Source organism: Salvia hispanica, chromosome 6, assembly GCF_029641045.1.
Source record: "Salvia hispanica isolate PSC_SH4W2 chromosome 6, Shi_PSC_v1, whole genome shotgun sequence".
Taxonomy (NCBI): Eukaryota; Viridiplantae; Streptophyta; class Magnoliopsida; order Lamiales; family Lamiaceae; genus Salvia; species Salvia hispanica.
This window is the reverse complement of record NC_142697.1, coordinates 44542738-44564153: the sequence shown is the minus strand read 5'-3', so window position 1 is coordinate 44564153 and position 21416 is coordinate 44542738. Positions and strand designations below refer to the sequence as shown.

Here is a 21416-nt window from a genome sequence, read left to right as displayed (position 1 = left end):
CTCCCTCCGTCCCGGATAATTCGGGTCACTTTGACCGGGCACGGGTTTTAAGAATTGTAATAAAAAGTGGGTTGAAAAAGTTAGTGGAATGTGAGTCCCACCTTTATATATTATTATTATAATAAAATGTGAGTATGAATGAGTTGGTGGAATATGAGGTCCACTACCAAAAATGGTAAAAGTGAAGTGAGACAAATTATATGGGATGGATCAAAATGGAAAACTGGGACGAATTATATGGGTTAGAGGGAGTAATTCTTTCTGTAATGTAATGTAGATCCATTGGACTTCAATTGCATATAAGAAATCTTCAATTTTTTTTTAATGATAATCAATGTTTTATTCTGTAGTACTATAGACACGATTAGTTCAAAATATAGTTGCATAAGTTGATTCTCGAATTGTCTAAATAACAATGATTATTACTATTCCCTCCGTCCCACTTTAGGAGTCCCGATTGAATTTGACATGGATTTTAAGAAATATAAAAAAAAGTTGGTGAAAAAAATAGTGGAATGTGGGTCATATTTTTATATATTATTTTTATAATAAAATGTGAGTAGAAAAAGGTGAGTGGAATGTGGAGCCTATTATCAATTATAGAATATTCCAACCGAAACTCCTAAAGTGGGACACCCAAAAATAGTAAATCAGGACTCCTAAAATGGGACGGAGGGAGTACTAATCTACTACTATCATTTTGTAATGAATAGTTTGAAAATTTTGATTGATTAATCCCCAACATTTTTCTAATTAAGTAAAAACTGGTTCAGCACATTACAAAAAAAGAAATTACTCCATATAAATGTTAAAACGGCGTCGTTCCAGCGGACTAACATATAAAACAGAATTAAAATATTCCAGTTTATTCAGTCAGAGCTCCTTCTCTTCCGCAACAGGTCAGTCCCAATCTGCTCTTCGTTTCTAATCGCTTTTCATTTTCTGAATTTCATCCTTGTTTGGCATTATGCACTTCTCTTTGTTGGATTAGTTCTTCTTGATCTCGTCATCCGTTTGTGATTTCGTGATTGATCTACTTTTTTTTTTATTCAGCAATTAGAGAATGCTAGTGGAAATACTTTCGATGAAATCGATTTGATTATGCGTTCTATTTTGAGTCTTCTCGTCTTCTTACACTCCGATCTGCGATTTTTTTATTTTAGCCTTGGGATTTTAGGGCTTAAGAAGCTGTTGCCCACTCGAAAATTTGACAGAATTCGAAATAGGCAAATGCATATTTGGATTTGCTGCTCATAATTGTCAATTTTATGTGTACGGTCTTTGTTAGATGTTATTTCTTGCCAATGCTTGTTCCCAATGGAAATAAAACATGTGAATATATAGGGCAAACCAAACTGTGAACAGAGTTAATTATTCTATTGTTTTGTTGGACTGTAGACAATGAGAGGTGCAAAATTAGAATTAGTAAATCCTAAACATGAAATACTGATCGTAGTTGAGGGTAGACAAGAGGAGAAGTAATAATTTAGAGCTCTGTAAAGCCTAACCGTGGAATTCAGTTATCGAGAAATCATAGTCGGGAACAATGTTATTCTCGTTAGGCTGAAGTCGTTGAATTTGAATGTGTGATATCTTCTTATTTGCATCTGATGTGCCGTGTACCTAATCTCTGCTCTGATTGTAATCATTTTGCTATATGTATGTTCCTCGTATTTGTTAGTTCTACATGTAATGCACAACTCATTTGTAAACGAACCATGTTATGACCTTGTTTACTTGATTTATAGCTCTCTGTTAGATATCCTGTGCTTATCCATTCTTGGCTAATGTTTCTACATGTTTGAGCATCATTAAGATTAAAATTGGATTCGTACTATGACCTTTTCTTTCTACATTTTCCCATTCTTTATTTGGAGGCAACAGTTAAGAACAGTTGTTGCTTTTAATGTAATTGGGGTTGTTGGCGTCAGGTTAGCTGAAGTGAAGTCCTTTCGCGGGAGGCTAAAGTGGTGGGTGGGATATTGAATATTTGTGGAATTTGTATTTTGTGTTTGTTTGGAAACTAAAGATGCCTGGACAAAAGATTGAAACGGGTCACCAAGATGTTGTTCACGACGTGGCAATGGATTATTATGGTAAACGCCTTGCTACAGCATCTTCAGACAACACTATCAAAATTATCGGAGTCAGCAACTCAGGATCTCAGCATCTTGCAACTCTAACTGGTCATCAAGGACCCGTGTGGCAAGCATCATGGGCCCATCCTAAGTTCGGTTCGCTCCTTGCTTCCTGTTCTTATGATGGAAAGGTTATACTCTGGAAGGAGGGTAATCAAAATGAATGGACCCAGGCTCATGTTTTTGACGATCATAAAGCCTCTGTCAATTCTATTGCATGGGCTCCTCACGAACTGGGCCTTTGTCTTGCCTGTGGATCCACAGATGGAAACATCTCAGTCTTTACTGCAAGATCAGACGGTGGATGGGATAAATCTCGAATTGAACAGGCCCATCCCGTTGGTGTCACCTCTGTCTCCTGGGCCCCTTCAACGTCCCCTGGTGCTCTCGTGGGTTCTGGTCTACTCGGCGCTGTTCAGAAGTTAGCATCCGGTGGCTGTGACAACACAGTGAAAGTGTGGAAGCTCGACAATGGAATTTGGAGGATGGACTGCTTCCCTGCTCTCCATATGCATACTGATTGGGTCAGGGATGTCGCCTGGGCTCCAAATTTGGGACTTCCAAAGTCAACCATTGCAAGCGCTTCTCAAGATGGAAAAGTTATAATATGGATTGCGGCCAAGGAAGGTGATCAATGGGAAGGAAAAGTTCTACATGATTTCGGAGCTCCCGTTTGGAAGGTGTCGTGGTCACTCACCGGGAACATCCTTGCTGTGGCTGATGGTCAAAACAACGTGACGCTGTGGAAAGAAGCGGAAGACGGAGAATGGCAGAAGGTGACCGCAGTTGAGTAATAAATCTAGGTGATCTACTCATATAATTTCCAGATACACACAACCTTCAATTTTCATTAACATGTTTGATATGAATCTGATAACATGCCATCGAGTGGAAAAATATATGATAGTATTAACTTTTAATATCTTCATTTTCATTAAAAGTTGATTCATGGGCAAAATAATAATATTTGATTGTTATGTGATAGGATGATTCATTTTATAAGTATTCATATATGTATAGCCTAAGTGGTGTGAAATTCTTTAGTAGTATATACATTAGGCATCAATCAAATGAAGTTCAAAATTTGAACATTATATGAAATAAAAGTCTCATGCCCACACGAGTTGACATTAGTTCTCATATTTTATTTCCCAATTTTGATTCTTTTAAAATCTCTCGTACCTCTAATAATATCAAATCGATACTATTATCACAATCTATTAAAATGATAACAATAAAATTTAAAAATGCCAAATACTCCACACGAGGGGCCACTCATCATTATAATCTCTATAAATTATAGTAATTATGAATAAACCTATAATTTTCAAGAAAATAAATCACAATAACCTACAATTAGGCCACCCATTAAGGAGAGAGGCACGTGAAGAGATCACCAGCCACGTGACTTCCCTACACGTGCGAACACGTTTCCTCTACAATTGCCGCTGGGTTGACGCACGTGTGGGAAGCATCAAAGAAGACGCTCTAACTCATTAACATAGCCACCCCAAAAATATCATACTACAAATTTAATCACTACAATAATACAAATATAATACTAATAAAATAAAAGGCTCATTTACACTACAGAAATGCTGAAATGGGATTCGAATTTTCCAGCTATTGGAATTTTGACCACCGCTAGAACAAGAATGGCGTACCACTAAGTATGCTTAGAGTACTTACAAACTATACATACAACCTTCTTGTAGTAGTATTAAAAAAAATCGAGTTATTAAAAAGTTTATCACATGCTGGCTGACAACACTGCTCATCTTTGTCACGTGCTTGGTTGGACCCCACGAACTACTCTTTATAAAATTAAGTAAATATATCAAAGTGGATTAGTAAGTAATTAGGAAAATATCTCTCTCTAGAATGTGATTTAATATATGACTGCAGGAAAAAAGTTAAGAAAAATGGAGTGTTGACAAACAATTGCCAACTGATTATAGGATTAGCTGTAATTAGTTAAATGAGAGTTTATCCATCTGTCGACAGTAAAGAAGTTAATATTGGGATTTGCACTAATCATTTAGGCTTAATTACTAGAGCTTAAATTTTAAATAGATAGAATGGGAGAGATAAAATAATAGCCAATACAGTTTGCATGATACATTTTGTTTCTATATGACAGTAAATATGTAGATACTTCATATAACATGGCACTAATATGCATGATATTAATTAGTTATAAGTCACTAAGTGATTAGTAGTAGTAGTAGTTTTTAGGAAAAGAGAGTTTTTTATGTGATTGTATAGATGGAAAAGTTCATGTAAGATCATTTCTTAAAGTGAGAATGTGATAATTGAATGGATTGATATGCACTGAATGTACAATGTATGTCTACTTGAATTTGCAAAACGTGATTTATATTTACAGTGCAAAAAATATATATGTGTGACAAGTGTTCCTACGTTCTCATTTATAAAGGTAAATCTTCAACGTGATCCACTTTTGATATCAACTACAAATATTTTTGTTATGCAATAAATTCGAAATAAAATTTAATAGTAATTGCCAAATTTTATACGTATGCATGCACCAATCAGTATAGTACTATATCCAATTCGAACAATCACAAAATTAATTACTATTATACATTTCATTGAACAACTTAATTTGAAGATTTGTATATTTCTTCACCATGATATGGGTATTCCTACATTTATGATTTGAAGATTGTAACGATTCATTATCGTATCAATTCTACCTTTGTTGTAAAGGGTCTAAAATATAACAAAAATAACGCATGTGACTTAAATTGGCCTAATAGTTTGGCCCTATTGCTACATTAGACCACACGAAAAGTTATCTTTCCACCGGTGATGTTTTTTTTATCAATTTGAGTGAAACAACACTAACTATTGATACATGATTTCAGTGAGTGCAATAAATGAGATGTGATCGACTTCAAATCCCATGATTGAACCTTTGATTAATTAGCTATACTTTATTACATAGTTTTTTTTAAAATAAACTTCTATATAAAGGAGAAAATTACAAATGATATCAAGAGGATTCGAATTCAGCACCTACTTCACAAGTTGAACATTTGCTCTATAGAGCCTGTGTTTATTTTTAATAGTATCACAATTAAGCAATCTTACAACCATTTTGTATTGGATTAGATAATAAGGGCAACTTGTCTATAGTCAAAATTCGACCTGTCATGCAATTTTTAAAATTCGATTGTAAAAACCATAAATTTTACATTTTCTCAATTTTTTCATGAATATTTTTTTTATATTTCTTATGTGTAATATGTTGCTGATTTGGTGTGTGTTTCAAATTAATAATATAGTTAAATTATAACTAATTTATTGAAAAAAATATATAAAATTCAGGATGGTATCTTCTTAGTTTTGGATGTCACATTTACAATTTTACTCAAATTAGACCCCGGTGAAAAACTGAAAAATATAAAATTCATAATTTATACTCCATGAATAACCTTTAAAGTTACAAAATAAATCAAAATTCATGTTTTTTTTCTAGCAATTTATCCTTTTTTTTAACAACATACAACTACAAGTGTTAAAATTGGGCAATGAAATAATTGCATGTCACTTAAAGCTAAAATTTTAACCAACTCCACTCAAAGCATAGTAAAGATTCAAGGTAACAATCTTTCAAATCCTTGGGGTGACACGTGGCGCCATCGTAGCCGTCGTAAGATAAAATCCGAGCTGTATCCGTCGTGCCTAAACGTGGGTTAAGGAATATAATAACATGTTTAATAGAGGTTAAAAAGTGAAGTACAAATTGTGGATTAATAAATTAAGTTGGGGTTGTAAAAATTAAATTTTAAAATATAGGCCCAAATCACCATTCCCGATGAGAAAATAATTAGAGAGAGAAACTGGAATTAATCGCTATAAACTTGAATTATCAAATAAAATTTTGAAGTAAATATGTTATGATCGTGAATGCGACACTCTTTACTGTTTTATTATTTATAACTGTTAATATATATTGGACTTAAATAAAGAGAGCAGTAATGCATGAACATGGCAATAGTAACATGCAAGTTTGTAATAAATTTTGGCCTTATCAATAAAGCATATAAAGCATGATTTTTTTAATATTTTTACTCATCAGAAAATGTTTGCTCACATATCATAGGCTTCTGAAAATGAGAATCCCAATGCTAGCTCTTTTTCAAAAGGTTATATCTAAATAAAGAAAAAAATTCATGTAATAAATAATACTCCTCCAACAATATTATTTATTTTATTATTCGTTTATACTCCCTCCGTCTCATTATAAATGAAGCGTTTTACTTTTTAGTTTATCCTATTAAAAATGAAATGTTTCCTATAATAGAAACATCTCTGTCTCTACTTTTTCATCTGTAAGCTATACTCTCTCTACATTAACTCTCAAAATAACACTACATAAAAATCTGTGCCGATTTCCAAATGTTGCATATTTAATGGGACGGAGGGAGTATTTTTTTCCGAAGGGTAGAATGGCGATAAATAATGTTACTACCTTTTTTTACTATTATTGGTATAAATTCGAGGCAATTTATGGTTTAGTATTTATCTATTTTCGAGTAGTTATTCTTTGCTTAGATTGATAGCAAGAATTGGAAAGAAGGAAAAAGAATCATGAAAATGATAAAATCTAAAAATGGGAATTTACCAAAAAGGAAAGGAAACAGAAGCAACTGACTTTACAGGATTAGTAAGTGAAGTGACAAATAATTCATTCATCAATAATGAATCTTTTTTTATATAAATAAATTAGAATGTAAAGAGAAACCATAAATTCAAATTCGACCACGGTATTTTCATGTACTTTTGATTGCGCCCCACACTTTCACTGATAAAAAACCCACACTTCTCACCTTCACTTTCAAGCTTTCAACACAGACACCATTTCAAAGCTGAATTCTCTCTCTCTCTTTATCTCTTTACCTCTCTCCACCGTTACTCCGCTTTTAAACTGTTCGAATTCGTGATTAGAAATGGAGTATTTCGCCGCTGATTACGCTGAATTCTCGTCGGCGGAAAATGGCAATTTCAACAATGGCGTCCATTTCACGGTGGATGATTTGCTCGATTTTTCGAAAGAGGATGAGACGATGACCGACGCATTTTTCGAGAGCTTGCCGGTGAATTCCGGCGATTCCTCCACTGTTACGGCGGTAGACAGCTGCAATTCCTCCGTTTCCGGCGGCGGAGACGGCCAATTCAACGGCAATATCAGCTGCCGCAGCTACAATGAGCCTCAATTCTCCGGCAACGAGCTCTGCGTTCCGGTAATTTAATTTCCCCCTTTTCCAATTTTCAATTCGATTTTTTTTTTCTTTTTTTTTTTTGCTTTTTTCTGCATGGAATTCCTTGAAACGTGTGCACCAGTATTGTGTGTTTTTTTTCTCCTTTTCCTTTTCCTTTTTCTTTTTTAACTCGCCGACAAATTTCCGGCGACTAATTGTACTGTAATTTAGAAATTTTCCGATTGAATTTCATTTCCGGAAATGAATTAGGGCTAATTTTACTTTTTTTGGCAAAAAAAAAAAAACAGTATGATGATTTAGCTGAGCTGGAATGGCTATCGAATTTCGTGGAGGAATCATTCTCCACCGGCGACCACCGCTTCCTCCCCGCCGCCGCCGCCAAAACCGCATCACCGGGAACCTCCTCCTCCGCCGTCGCCGGCCACTTCCCCTCCGACGTCTCCGTGCCGGGGAAAGCCCGCAGCAAGCGCTCCCGCGCGCCGCCGTGCGACTGGTCCAGCCGCCTCCTCCACCTCGCCGCGCCGGCGCCGGCGCCGGCGAAGTCGGAGGCCCCGGGGCGGAAGTGCCTCCACTGCGCGTCGGAGAAGACGCCGCAGTGGAGGACGGGCCCGATGGGCCCGAAGACGCTGTGCAACGCGTGCGGCGTCCGGTTCAAGTCGGGCCGGCTCGTGCCCGAGTACCGGCCCGCCGCGAGCCCGACGTTCGTCACGGCGCGGCACTCGAACTCGCACCGGAAGGTGATGGAGCTGCGGCGGCAGAAGGACGTGCAGAGGCAGCAGATGATCGGCCACGCGGTGTTCAACGGCTGCGATGAGTTCCTCATCCATCACCGGAGCGGCATCAACGGCCAGGATATGAGGCACGTGATCTAGTGGGCCCCACCTTGCTAATTTTTAGTCTTAATTAATTAAGTCATAACCCCGAAATTTTAGATAAATTTGAATTTTTAAAAAACAGAAGTTGGAGGGAGAAGGAGATGGTTCCAAATTCCAATTCAATTGTAGAACATGTAATGCATATTTTTGTTCCTAAATTTTGAATTCACACTTAATTACCCTTTTTCCATATTAGATTTTGCACAATTTTAGTTTCTATGGTTGGTTGTGTACAAATACAACAATATTAGTGAAATGTAGTTTGAGACATGGGAACAAATTAAGCCAATACAAAGGAGGTTTCGAGCTCATATTGATCAAGTATTGAGAATGAGAATCGCTATTTTGGAGTCCGGAGGAATCATACTAGTTCATACCGAACTTAGTGGTTAAAGTAAAGAGGGTGAAAATTAGGGTTTAGAATAGTTAGTTGAAAAAGTAAGAGGGTGAATATTTTTTTTTTGGAGGGCAAGACAAAGTGTGGATGAAGAAATACCAACTTAGATCATGAATAAATACTCATATTTCACATTTATTATCATCAATGTGATGACTCGAATCCTCGACCTATTAGTTAGATGCAAATTCTTACCAACAATTTGTCGTAGTTGATGTTAGTTTTCTCTTGATGAGTAAATAAACTGAAAATTTTACAGATAAATTCGAACTCGAGACCTTCAGCGCATAGCATACGACAACCGGACAACGCATGTAGTTAATGCTAATTGTATTCATGGGAATGGGTGTAGAGCATATCTCAAGGAGAGCATGGGACCATTTAGGGGTCTATTTCTTGAAAGTTTGGGAATTTGCACATGGATGCCCCCTTCACCTCAACCAAATATGCAATCCCACAATCACTTCTCAATTTCAAGCAATATTTTCATCATAAATGCTTCCAATTATTGCCACCACTCAAAAAGAAAAAGAAACCAACAAATCAAGTAATTCAATCTTCAGTTTTTTATTGCTGCAAGATTAAAGGTTAGTATTTATGAGTTTATTTAAGGCTAACAATCTACCAATTCACCCCATGTTGAAGACATAAAAACTTTAATTTTGATTGTAAGTAAATGAATTTTGCCTAGTAAGTTATGATTTCCCTTTTTTGTTTATGTTCAATGTACCTTTCAACTACTCCTAGTATTACTACTTACTATTGAGTAACTCATAGAAAAAACAAGTATAGTATATTTATTATGTTCTAAGATTAGAAGATTATATGTTTACGTTTATATACTTATCCTTTATTTAATTTCTTAATTGATTCTAATGTATTTGTAAATGATTCTTATAGTCGTACATTTTTCAGGCGGTGTGGTGGATTGAAAACTACGTAAAGTCAAGATGATGAATGCAATAAATTTTGGATATATGTAATTAAAAATTCATTTCTATGGATATGAAAAAATTAAAGGGTGGCGTTTGAACACATATTTTCTAAATTAAAGAACTTTCTCTACCCCAAGATTTGCACTTTTCTTGGTTCTCACATCCCCCATGCCATTTTCTTTGGCTTTGAGAAAAAGAATGCTTCAAACTAAAAGATAAAAAATATTAAAAACATGAAAAAGAGTGAATTTTTTCATTTTCTTCGAGATTTTTATCCCCATGTGTTACTCCCAACAAGTATGGGCAACAATCCTCCAACCTTCTCCCGCCACGTCAGCACATACACTATAAATATTAAGTGTAATTAATTCATTGGATTAATCTTCTCACTATACATTTAATACTAGTATTAACAAAGTAAACGTTAACATTGATTTCAGTGATTAATTAAAGTAATTACTTAGAAGAGTAATTAAGAAAGAATCGAAGGACATCGTGTGGTGTACGATGTATAGTGCATGGAAGTGCGTCCACAATCAAACGTGGGAACATTTCGAGATACATATTTAAGAATATTAGTAGCATTAAAGATTTTGCTTAGGTATTTGATGGTATTTAAAATTGTAATATTTGTTTTTTTTCTTGCTTGATTTAAAATTATTGATTTAGCTAAGGAGTGATTTGAAGTAACATTGGGCCAAATTACCTGTCTGCCCATTGCTAGACATTTGCCTACAGTGGGGCCCGTTATGTCCACCTTGGAAAATAGTAATAGTAAAAAAATTGATTGAAAAGTTACTATAGTAAATTACAGATTCTATCGTTATATTAGTAGTATAACATTCGTATATGATAATATGAGAAATAATCATATTTTCATGTGCGTAGATAATTTACTACTAGTATAATCATTTTTCAATCGGTTAATCATTCGATAAACTCAATAGAATATAAAGTGGTGCTATCAATTTACTTCAATTTAATGTACTTATAACTCATGAGATAACTTCTCATTCCGGATAAGGCAAGGGAAATGAGTTGGGTTTTCGAGGTTTTTATAGTTGGTTGTATAGGGTTGTGTTAGTGTGCAAACTAATTTACAATAATAACTAATAACTTTCAATATTGTGTGTTGAAATTATCAACACAAAGATATAATTATATCAATACAATATGTAAATTTAAAATGTCAACACAAAGACATAAGTTTATCAACACAAGAAGATTGATAAATTTATGTTATTGTGTTGATGTTTTTAACATACAAAATTGATATTAGTTATTAGTTATTACCGTAACTTAGTTAGTATTTGATCACACACCTGGTTGTATATCAATAAGTATCATTAAGTTTGTACACTTTTTTTTGCAATGAAGTTTAATTAATTATTGGCAATATGGCATCTTAATGGGCTTCAAAATTTAGTTTTTGCAATTACACACGAGGAACTCCATCACAATTTCGGTTCTACATTTTTCTAGTGGGTGAATTTGTTATATAAAGGCCAAATTAAATTAGTGTAAATCAAAGTAGGGGCTCAATATTTATAAATATATAGAGATGGAAGGACCAATCTATTTTATAAGTGAATAAAGTTAAACTTTATTCATAGTGGATGAGCTATACTTAAGTTCACATCACTCACATACATATACACTTCCCTTGGAGCTTAATATATTGATTCTTCAATGATACTCCCTCCGTTCCGCTTTAGCAGTCCCATTGACTTTTCTGCACTCGTTTTGTAAAAATGATAATAAATAGTTAAAGTGGAGAAATAATAAAGTAAAAAAGAGAATAATGTAGATAAGACTCTTCTCTACATTATTCTTTTTTTTACTTTATTATTTCTTCATTTTAACTATTTATTATCATTTTTATAAAACGAGTGCAGAAAAGTCAATGAGACTGCTAAAGCGGGACGGGGGGAGTAATACATTTATTTGTGGCAATAATGCTCCTTTTTTTATGATAGTGACATATATATTGTCCTAAACTCAATGAAATCAAACACATCACACATAACTCCAAGTGGACATCTAAACTAAATCCAAAGCAATCTATCTATTTCACTATATATCTTTGCCTTTCCAACACACATTGTGCCACTAGTTGAACTAGCCATTTCTAATCTTTAGAAACTAATGTACTTGCAAGTACAATGTATGTGAACCCAAATGAGTACAATACATATGCATACAACAAACTCATATCTATACATGCAATTGTAGATAATGTTTGTATGGGGGGTGGGGTGGGGGTATAGAGAGACATGCATGTGGAGTGGGGGAAGAGAAGCACATGGAGTTATGTGTGAAGTATGATGGTTGTGATAATATATCCAAATGGAATGGCAGTGTGTCTATGTCTAGGGATCTTTCCATGTTATTTGCTATTATTCTTGCCTCCACCTTCATACCTCTCACACTTACTTCCATCAATTCATTTTCTATCCCTTGTGAATATTAGTTTAGGAGGTGTGAAGATGTCCAATCTTTTTATTTAAGCTAGTTTGACAGTTATGAATATACAATGAAGGAACAATTGACATGGTTTTGTGGAACTAATTATATTTAATCATGGGTTGAATGGTAGGAAAATACTCAAATTTGTGGGGAAATATGAGCTAGCACTATCATCTTGGTGGTTGACCAAACTATATAATTTAACCAAATAATTTGGAGGATCTTTACAAGCTCTAACTGTTTGTCGGCTATATGTGACAAGATATTTGCCGCTAGATAATTTTTTACTTTTTATCATTTTTTCGTAGATGATGGAATGGAATATTATTTGGCTCCAACCTATTTTAATGTGGAGATATGTGTGAGTGCACACTAATAAAACTAGGGTCCTTGAACAAAGTAGAATGTCAAATTAAACTGTGGGCAAAGTGGAATGTCATTATTTAAAAAGTCTACTTAGTTAAGCCTATTGACATGGCCTATTTGGCCATATATATTATGAAGATAATTACTACTATAGTTGTGCTTGTCATGTTTTGGAACGTTTGGGCCAATACAAGAAGCTTAGTTACCCCTTTAGATAGTAGTAATAGTAGTTAATAATATAGAATTAGCAAACTTGCATGTGGTTGGTTGGTGTCAACACATTTAGCTAAATATTTCAAATAAAAATTTGCATAGCATATATAATTCACATATATCTCGAGAGGAGGAAGAAGAGGAGTCGAGGACGGACAAGGAGAAAAAACTAGTGGAGATGCACGCACCAAAGTCTTTGTCTTGTAAATAGAAATCAATTTAATTTTAAGTTACGATTCCAACAACGCTATATTCACTATTAGGAGAATATGGTTAGTAATACTTGATTGCAATCAATCATATAATCAAATTGGTTATACTTGATTATCAATTACTACAATTTTATTTGGTTAAAGAATAGTTGGTTTTATTTTAATACTAATTCAAAACAAACATGTAGGAGTATTTGAAATCGAAAGTTCAATCTATCAAATTTTCAAATTCATGACACCTTGTGACAAAGTTAAATAATTACCAAAATAATCCATAAACTAGTTTCATTCACTTCAATATTCACATATATCCAAATTTTCAACAACGGTTATATAATGATGTAAATACGAAATTACCCTCAAATTGGTTGTATGCAGACAGGGGAGTTATTATATTTCGACGAAGGTTATTTCAGTAATTAACCTAAACTCGTGAGATTTCAAAAATTTAGGCGTCGAGCGCACGCGTTTCTCTATAAAAATATGAAAAAAATAATTTAAAATAAAATTAGGGTTTATCATACTTTTTGGGAAATCTTCCTTAAAACCCTCCAAATTTAAATTCCTGTCACTCATCTTTGCCGTTGCAACAATCAGGTAATCGATTCTCTGTTCAATTCATTTTAGATATCGTGTTTTTGCTTATTCACGTAATGTGTTCGATTGGATGATAGTATTACATTTCTGGAAATTTGAAATGGTGCTGGGTTTCAAGTTTCTGGCTTTCCGTTTGCTAATTTTTGCTATGTGAGATGTTTGCTTCAATTGTTTTGGATCTATTTCAGCTCAGATTTTATGTTTGTGCATTATCATACTTTTAGGTAGATTTCGTGGAGCGTGTAATAGTGATTTTTTTTCTTGATGAATTATGTTATAGCTCGTTATGTGCGCGATGTGGATGGAAATTATTGATTATATTTAGCTTCTTCAATAATCTATCGGTATAGAGATTCGTGGTACGGTGAAATGGTATAAGAATCAGTCGAGGAGATTAATTTTGTGATGCTGCACTTAGTTACTGTGAATTTGTGATTATTCATGGTAAACAAATGATTACGGGGTATAATTGAGATTTTGCTCGATGATTCGATCATATTGGGCTCCGTATGATTTTATGAATGTTGCTTATGCAGGGAGGCACATAGACAAAATGAGTTCAAGTGTCCGCAGAACCCCCAGATCTGGGAGGCAGTCCCTGTTGTTTCAAGATTTAGCAACGCCCTCATCTCGACGGTCTGGGGGAAATTTCACAACTCCCGGACAGGCGGCTGCTGTTTCAGCGCTGTGGCATGAAAATTTCTCCAACTCTGATCTCCCTCCTCCTCCCATTTTCACCCTTGAAGACCGCTTTGATTTTACTCCAGAGTCAGGGATCTCTGACTATCCTATGTCAGCAGAAGTAAAATCCGATCCTAGAACCCCTGGACAAAGTTTTGGCAGGGATCTTTCAACTCCTAAGAGCAAGCCGGATGCGAGCACTTCATATGGTGGAGCTAGCAAGCAGTCACAGCAGCAGAGTCAGCAGAGCCCTATGGTCAGTTCAAGCTGGTGGTCACCTGCCAAGACTGGAGGTAGTGCTGAGAAAGACGATAAAGGGAAAGGTTCACCTGTTGATGGTGTGGTTCAACCTGGTGCCTTGATAACACTGCCACCGCCTAGGGAAGTTGCAAGGCCTGAAGTGCAGAAAAGTCTTGTACCTGTTGGGAATATGAATGGGAACATGAATGAGGAGGAATGGGTCACTGTCTACGGGTATGGTTTAATCCTTTATTTGTTTGTGTGTACTGAATTTTAAAGTGGAAATTGTGCTAGACTAATAACCGGTTAGGTGCTGAAGAACCACTGGGAATACATAAGATATATAATACCTCTATACGATAAAAATGGTCTACTGTTTTTTGTTCTGATAGTTACTTATATCTTGCCGTTGCACAACTAAATTAGCTTAGTCATGCACATTTCCTCTGTGACATAAAGTGCATATATCTTAATAACTTGCTATTGCTACTGTGACACAATTTGTTTCTTGTAATTGTAGTCATTTCCCCACTTGCTGTCATGTTTCTTTGTCGACTGTTCTAATACTATCTACAAGAATCTTCCTGTATCTAATACAAAATGCAATGGAAATATGAGCATTTAGGAATACATTTAAGCAGCTCTTTTTAGTAGTACTATCAATTGCATCAACTTGTTTGTCCCATGTTCAACTTTGTGTCATGGTTGCATTCAGAATAGAATACCTTTTCATTTATGATCTCATAGAGATCAAACATAAAGTATCCAACCACTATTCATCTAGAGTTTTGATGTTAATCTCGAACTTTATATCCAGGTTTTTGCCCGCTGATACAAATCTTATATTGCGGGAGTTTGAAAAATGTGGGGTGATCTTGAAACATGTTCCTGGCCCACGTGATGCTAATTGGATGCACATTTTGTATCAGGTTCTTTCCTACCTCCAGATAACTGATATGCTTATTTATGTATTTACTTCATTGTTTTTCATGCTATTCATGAGAGAATGCCATGCTGTTATGCTTATCATCTCGACTTGCCTACTTTCACTGTGATTAAATGGCATAGTAAATTGTTGTTGTAGAATCGGTTAGATGCACAACGAGCCCTCAGCAAAAATGGAACGGAAGTAAATGGAGTTCTCATCATCGGAGTGAAGCCCGTGGATCCAAGGCAGCGCCAAGCACTAAATGAGAAACTCAACAATCAAGGATTCATGACATTACCACCGGCCCCTTCCAATAGAAACGTGGAGTCGAATGGTTTCAAAGCCTCTCCATACCCATACTATCTGCAGAATGGCAGTTCAAATGCTAAGCAATCTTCTGGAACCATGGCCACTCCTGCAAAATCAATGGTGTCAAAAATTGCGGATTTGATGTTTGGTGTCTAGTTTATAATGCAATTGTCGACCTTACCAACATCTACACAGATTCAGCCCATCTTGGTTCTTTTTAGAGAATGGAAAATGTGAGTATGCGCGCAAACCTCATTTGGACACAACCAAGTAGTTGAGTCCCTTAATATATCACATTATTTATTTTTTGTCTAACTTAGTCTTTAAATTTTATATTCTTATTTTTATTACAGTATTTTAAATTTATGAATCATACATACTAATAATTATAATAATAATAATAATAATAATAAATTTTAATGTAATTTAAATAAATTGTGAATTTTATTTATGTTGTAGTGTTTTGATATTATTATATTTAATTAATAAATTGTTTACTTTAGTTTAAAATCGATATAATTTGAGAGCATTAATAATATTCTCATATTTCAAAACTTATAGCAATAACAAATCCATCGTAAATCATATTCCAAAAATATGGATTCTCAAAAATATGGAGTACTTCCGAGCAACATTGCTTTCATGACAAACAAATGAACCCTCGTTTCATCAAAAAAGGTTATTCTGTCGCCTTGGCAGCCCCCACATTCCGGCTCGACATCATGTGAGAGGGTTCAATCAGTCTACGCAGTAGCTCGTTAAGGGGGAGACCTTAACCCACTGGCTTCCGGCTTCCAGAAGCCTATCTCCCAAGGCCTCACACTTGTGCCTAAGAGATGGAAGCAAATACACGACAGCAGCAGTGAGATTTGAAACCAGGCTCATTGCAGCAAGCAGGGGCGGACACAGAATTTTATTTTAGTAGGGGCTATACTATATGTAAATTTTACTTCATTCATCATTTAAAATGGAGTAACTTATTTTGGTCGTTTTTGAAATGAAACCATTTCTAAATAAGGAAACCTCTTTCCTTTTTAATAGGATGTATCTCATTCTCCATAACAATACTCCAATCAATTTTTTTTCTCTCTTACTTACTTTGCCAATTACACATTAAAATGCATACCATTTCAAAATTAACCTATTTTCCGGGAACAAAATATAATAGTAATCAAATGCAAAAAAAATTCACAAACAAGACAACTAAAAATACATGAATATTTTACAGAAAAAAGTAACTAAACTGAAATGTTACTACCATTTAACTATATAGAAGTGGAATAGCACTTAATCAAATTTTAAATATTCAACGCAACTCAAACTCGTCTTATACTCAAATTAAATAGGTAAACTGAACCGTTTTAATTAATACTATTATTCCGTATCACAAAATCCTAACAAAAGTTTAACAATGCAGAGCGCATAATTTTGTATATTTTCAATTTAATAATATAATGAATTGTAAAAAAACAGTACTAGTATTAAATTTTTATATCATTGAATTAAAAATTAAAAGGAAGCTGAAGAAAATAGAACTTGTGCATTTCTAGTACTACTTGCAAACAAGGCTCATTTTAAAGTGGCACGTCTTTTTAGGATAATAACTCAGTCATATTATGATAGAGTATAAAATAATATATTATATTAGTAATGTTTAACCAATTAGTCTTCTTCTTCCCGGTAGCGTCGTTTTTATTCCTGCAATCCTTTTCATTTTCAGGTTAAGTTCAGCCCCACTATTCATTCAGTTTTCACTAATTTAGTCTTCTACACCATTCACAGAGTAAGGGCTTAAGACAAATTTCGAAAATTTTAAAAAATATTTAAGTAGAAAAAATCCAAAAAAAAAATTTTGGGTAAGGGCTTAAGCCCTACCCTCTCCTTTACTGTGTCCGCCCCTGGCAGCAAGATCTGCCTCTCTATTGCCAACTGCGCTGTCATTTTGTAATATTTATGTTGAACAGTGGCGGATCCAGGATCCCGAAAGAAAGGGGGCGAACTCATACAATAATGTTCAATTAAAAAAACCGCTAGTAGTAAAAGGTTCCACCCTTAGTGCCACAATATCATGCTTAAAAATGATAAAAATACTATGACCTCTATCTATATTATTGCAGGGGTTTCCACGATAAAATAATAGTATGACCTCAACCTATGAGAGTTCGCTCCCACTGGTATTTCGTGTCTATTTTGGCCGTAAAAATAAGAAAAGATACAGTAAAAAATAGATGAAAGTTGAAGATGAAGCTTTAACAAAATCACAAAATGATAAACCTTAATTACCAAATTTTAAAAAATAAGCTTACCAATTTAAAAGGCTTATTTCCATAATAACCCAAAAGAAAAAATTCCTCATTTTCCTAAAATGTTCGCATACATCTATTAGTTGATTATTAATCTATAATAATTCTTAAACGATTTATCCACTATTTCTTCCATATTGAAAATTTCAAAAATGTCCTTTGTAATTGCAAAAACTACGAAATATTTTTGTACTAGTAATTTATAAATGAACTAATAAAATTCAGATTTTTAAAATTTGTAAGAATATTTCTTTTGAAAATAAAACAAATAAGTATATTATTAGTTAAATATACAACTAAATATCTAGCACTATGTCCATTCGTGTAATTGCATAAATATGACTGAATCTGATTATAATCTTCATCCAATATATTGCATAAATATGACTGAATCTAATTATAATCTTCACCCAATATATAATACTCATGGCTATATTACTCTTATTTCAAATTTATTGGATACTTTATCTCTTAAAGTGAAATAGTAATAAAGAAATTACTCCAATATGACACACCACTCCACGTGTCTCTATGTTATTGACATATTCTATCCCACTCCATACACTAACACATTTAATTCTTCTCTCTCCCTCTACACATGGTCTGCAACTAATTTTTGTTTCATTCTCCTGCAATCTTTGTAGAAATGGTAGATTCTACAACCACACCCATTTCTCCGTTAATTCTATTTCTCTCTAATATATAAACCACTGACGTTGAATATCCAATTATTCGATTACAAAATTATTTTTTCAATTTATAAAGCTACTACTACTATAATTCATCTCTCTCAACCAATTAAACGAAAGCAATGCAGCTCTTCCGACTTTTGTGCTTGTCAAATCAAGTTATTCTGAATAAATACAAGCCCATCTCAATCCAACAATGGTTGATGCAGGTTAACAAAATAAGGAAAAGAAGCAATAAAACAAAGTGTCATCGATCACAAGCCACACTGAGCATTGAGCACTATAGGTTCACGGGCAGCAGTCAAAATCCATTTGACCCCTCCTTCCCCTCTCACCGCCCGCCACGTGTCCCCTCCCTCCATTCCTTCATTCTATAAAGTGTAAACACTCTCTTCCCTTTCCACTCCAACAAACTACACAAATCAAATCCACCGATTCATTCATTTCATTCCAAACACAATGAAGAACGCGCCGGAGGTGACAATCCAGCTGCCGGAGGCGAAGACGGCCGCCGAGAGCGGCCCGTTGGTCTCCCCGCCGAGCACCGGCAGCCGGAGGAGCGACGTCATGCACGGCGTGATCCGGCTGGTCTGCCTGCTGACGAGCGTGACGGCGCTGGCGGTGATGACGACGGCGAAGCAGGCCTCCACCATCTCCCTCTACGGCTTCAGCCTGCCGCTCTACTCCAAGTGGTCCTTCGCCGACTCCTTCGTGTAATTCTACTACTCCCTCCGTCCCGTTCTAAACGAACTAGTATTATTTCTTTTGTGACACGAGATTTTATCTATTTTTAGAAATATTATATGAATACTTACTATTTTTTTTGTAGTCCTAGTAGTATATTTATATACTGTTTTCTCAAAAAAAATACTACCTTCGTCCTGCATTAACTGTCACATTTACTTTTCTCCACTCATTTTTTGTAAAAATGATAATAAATAGTTAATGTGGAAAAATAGTAAAGTAAGGGATAGAATAATGTAAAGAAAACTCTTTTTCTACCTTCGAGTAACTCTACTACTCCCTCTGTCCTATTCAAAAAGAACTACTACTAATATTTCTTTTATTTTATCCATTATTTCTATTTTTTAGAAATAAATCACGAATACTCTCTATATTTCTGTATACTCCTAGTATTTTTTAAATAACTGTTTTCTCAAAAAAAAAAAAGATTTTAAGTTGTTTATAATTTAAAATCCTTTTGTTTTGTTATTGGTAAGTAGAACTCAGGCCCAATATTATACTTTGAACAAATTGTGGTATAAGAGTAAAACAATTTAACATTATTATTTGGCTTTGTTTATTTTGAGTGGAGACAAATTCAGTTAGTTTTTTCATTTTTGCTAGATTCGCGGCAAGATTTTGAATAAAAACAAGGGCCCGTGAACCACCAGCTAGTACAAATATTTTGTTTGGACTTATATTCACCAATTTTTCTTACTTCAGTTTTAATAAAAATTAGTAATGTATTGTGTACTTATGTTACTATATATGGTAAAATGAGTTTAATTATTGATGTAATATACCTAGAGATGGTATATTTAAAGTTTAAATGAAATTGGACTATTTTTCGTGGACAACGGGAGTAATAACAATGTTTGTGGCACGATATGTATAGGTATCTTGTTGGTGTATCGGCAGCTGTGGCCGTTCATTCCTTGCTCCAATTGCTCATCAATGTCACGAGGATGCTACGTAAATCTCCTCTCGTTCCGTCTAGAAATCATGCATGGCTCATTTTTGCTGGAGACCAGGTATTTACATAGCTTGAAAACTTTTTTAAGACGGTCTGACATGTCAAGATATCCTTAGAATCTTGATTCATCTAGCCGTCTTACATAAATAGCCCTAAATCACCGGAATATAAAAAAAATGGCACCTTTGAATACAAAATTATATTTTGTTGTAGATATTTGCATACATGGCGATGAGCGCAGGATCAGCAGCATCAGGTGTGACAAGCTTGAACCGGACGGGGATCCACCATTCAGACTTGCCGAATTTCTGCAAGCCATTGCAAGTTTTCTGCGACCGGGTGGCGGTTTCCATAGCCTTCACGTTTTTCACGTGCTTCTTGCTCGCCGTTTCTGTGGTCCTCGACGTAGTTCGCCTCTCTAACTACTAAATTAACCTGCAATAATTCGGATTTGGCAGTTGCCGTTTGATGATGCTATAACTATTGATGTACTTAAATGTATCATTGCCGATTATCCAAATGTCTTATTAATTTGGATTCTCCATCTTGTCTATCTACCTTCATTTAAGTTAAAAACGTGCTTGTTGAGATATTCAATCTTGATGCTTCATAATATCTAGTATTTAAGATTCTTAGTTCGATAACATGCCTATGTTTAGTTAGGTACTTATTTAATACGATCTAGACCACCAATTATGTTCATGCCTATAAATCACGTTAGATGTAAATATCTGAAAATCAGTTGCCACAGAATCAATCTCTAAAGACGTTCATAAAATTCGAAATTGTGATCTTTGACATCAATATACATAATTACTTTATTTAGTCTTAATTACTACTAGTAAAGTACTTGATTTTATGGAAAAATGAAATTATGAAATCAAGGAGTAAAATGAAGTCTTCACAGACTTCACTGACACTATAATCTCTTACAAATGTCAATCGAAATTCGTATTATACAATTTAAAATATATTATAAATGTGTCACGCACCCCTTATCCAGGGTGGATACTTCCATCACGTGAGTAGGCAAGAGAAGAGATAAACTATCATCGACTTGGGCTGCTCTGATACCATATTAGAAATGAGCCACTTACCCCTTAAAAGGCCTTATAAGGGGGA

At 34.7% G+C, this 21416-nt stretch overlaps 4 protein-coding genes across 4 annotated transcripts; all 4 read left to right on the top strand.

Moving 5' to 3' along the window:
• The first annotated feature begins 866 nt into the window (after window positions 1-866).
• Window positions 867-3060, top strand: LOC125203719 (protein transport protein SEC13 homolog B-like). The gene is made up of 2 exons (XM_048102138.2): window positions 867-899; window positions 1932-3060. Exon 2 carries the CDS (start codon window positions 2030-2032, stop codon window positions 2930-2932), a length of 903 nt encoding a protein of 300 aa, XP_047958095.1. The 5' UTR covers window positions 867-899; window positions 1932-2029; the 3' UTR covers window positions 2933-3060.
• Window positions 3061-7001: 3941 nt separating this feature from the next.
• On the top strand, window positions 7002-8438 carry LOC125204407 (GATA transcription factor 9-like). The gene is made up of 2 exons (XM_048103066.2): window positions 7002-7408; window positions 7675-8438. The coding sequence occupies exons 1-2, from the start codon at window positions 7115-7117 to the stop codon at window positions 8257-8259; spliced, it is 879 nt and encodes a 292-aa protein (XP_047959023.2). The 5' UTR covers window positions 7002-7114; the 3' UTR covers window positions 8260-8438.
• Window positions 8439-13345: 4907 nt separating this feature from the next.
• Window positions 13346-15921, top strand: LOC125204454 (nuclear pore complex protein NUP35-like). The gene is made up of 4 exons (XM_048103117.2): window positions 13346-13448; window positions 13985-14603; window positions 15187-15298; window positions 15454-15921. The coding sequence occupies exons 2-4, from the start codon at window positions 14002-14004 to the stop codon at window positions 15760-15762; spliced, it is 1023 nt and encodes a 340-aa protein (XP_047959074.2). The 5' UTR covers window positions 13346-13448; window positions 13985-14001; the 3' UTR covers window positions 15763-15921.
• A 3067-nt stretch (window positions 15922-18988) lies between these two features.
• On the top strand, window positions 18989-20836 carry LOC125208492 (CASP-like protein 3A1). The gene is made up of 3 exons (XM_048108124.2): window positions 18989-19311; window positions 20217-20352; window positions 20508-20836. Exons 1-3 carry the CDS (start codon window positions 19058-19060, stop codon window positions 20721-20723), a joined length of 606 nt encoding a protein of 201 aa, XP_047964081.1. The 5' UTR covers window positions 18989-19057; the 3' UTR covers window positions 20724-20836.
• The last annotated feature ends 580 nt before the right edge of the window (window positions 20837-21416 follow it).

Bases quoted from the DNA above. Each gene is read 5' to 3' on its own strand.
- LOC125203719 (XM_048102138.2), top strand. From the start codon at position 2,030: ATGCCTGGACAAAAGATTGAAACGGGTCACCAAGATGTTGTTCACGAC.
- LOC125204407 (XM_048103066.2), top strand. From the start codon at position 7,115: ATGGAGTATTTCGCCGCTGATTACGCTGAATTCTCGTCGGCGGAAAAT. The intron at 7,409-7,674 runs GTAATTTAATTT...AAAAAAAAACAG, and splicing joins GCAACGAGCTCTGCGTTCCG to TATGATGATTTAGCTGAGCT.
- LOC125204454 (XM_048103117.2), top strand. From the start codon at position 14,002: ATGAGTTCAAGTGTCCGCAGAACCCCCAGATCTGGGAGGCAGTCCCTG. The intron at 14,604-15,186 runs GTATGGTTTAAT...CTTTATATCCAG, and splicing joins GAATGGGTCACTGTCTACGG to GTTTTTGCCCGCTGATACAA. The intron at 15,299-15,453 runs GTTCTTTCCTAC...TTGTTGTTGTAG, and splicing joins GGATGCACATTTTGTATCAG to AATCGGTTAGATGCACAACG.
- LOC125208492 (XM_048108124.2), top strand. From the start codon at position 19,058: ATGAAGAACGCGCCGGAGGTGACAATCCAGCTGCCGGAGGCGAAGACG. The intron at 19,312-20,216 runs GTAATTCTACTA...CGATATGTATAG, and splicing joins TCCTTCGCCGACTCCTTCGT to GTATCTTGTTGGTGTATCGG. The intron at 20,353-20,507 runs GTATTTACATAG...ATTTTGTTGTAG, and splicing joins TCATTTTTGCTGGAGACCAG to ATATTTGCATACATGGCGAT.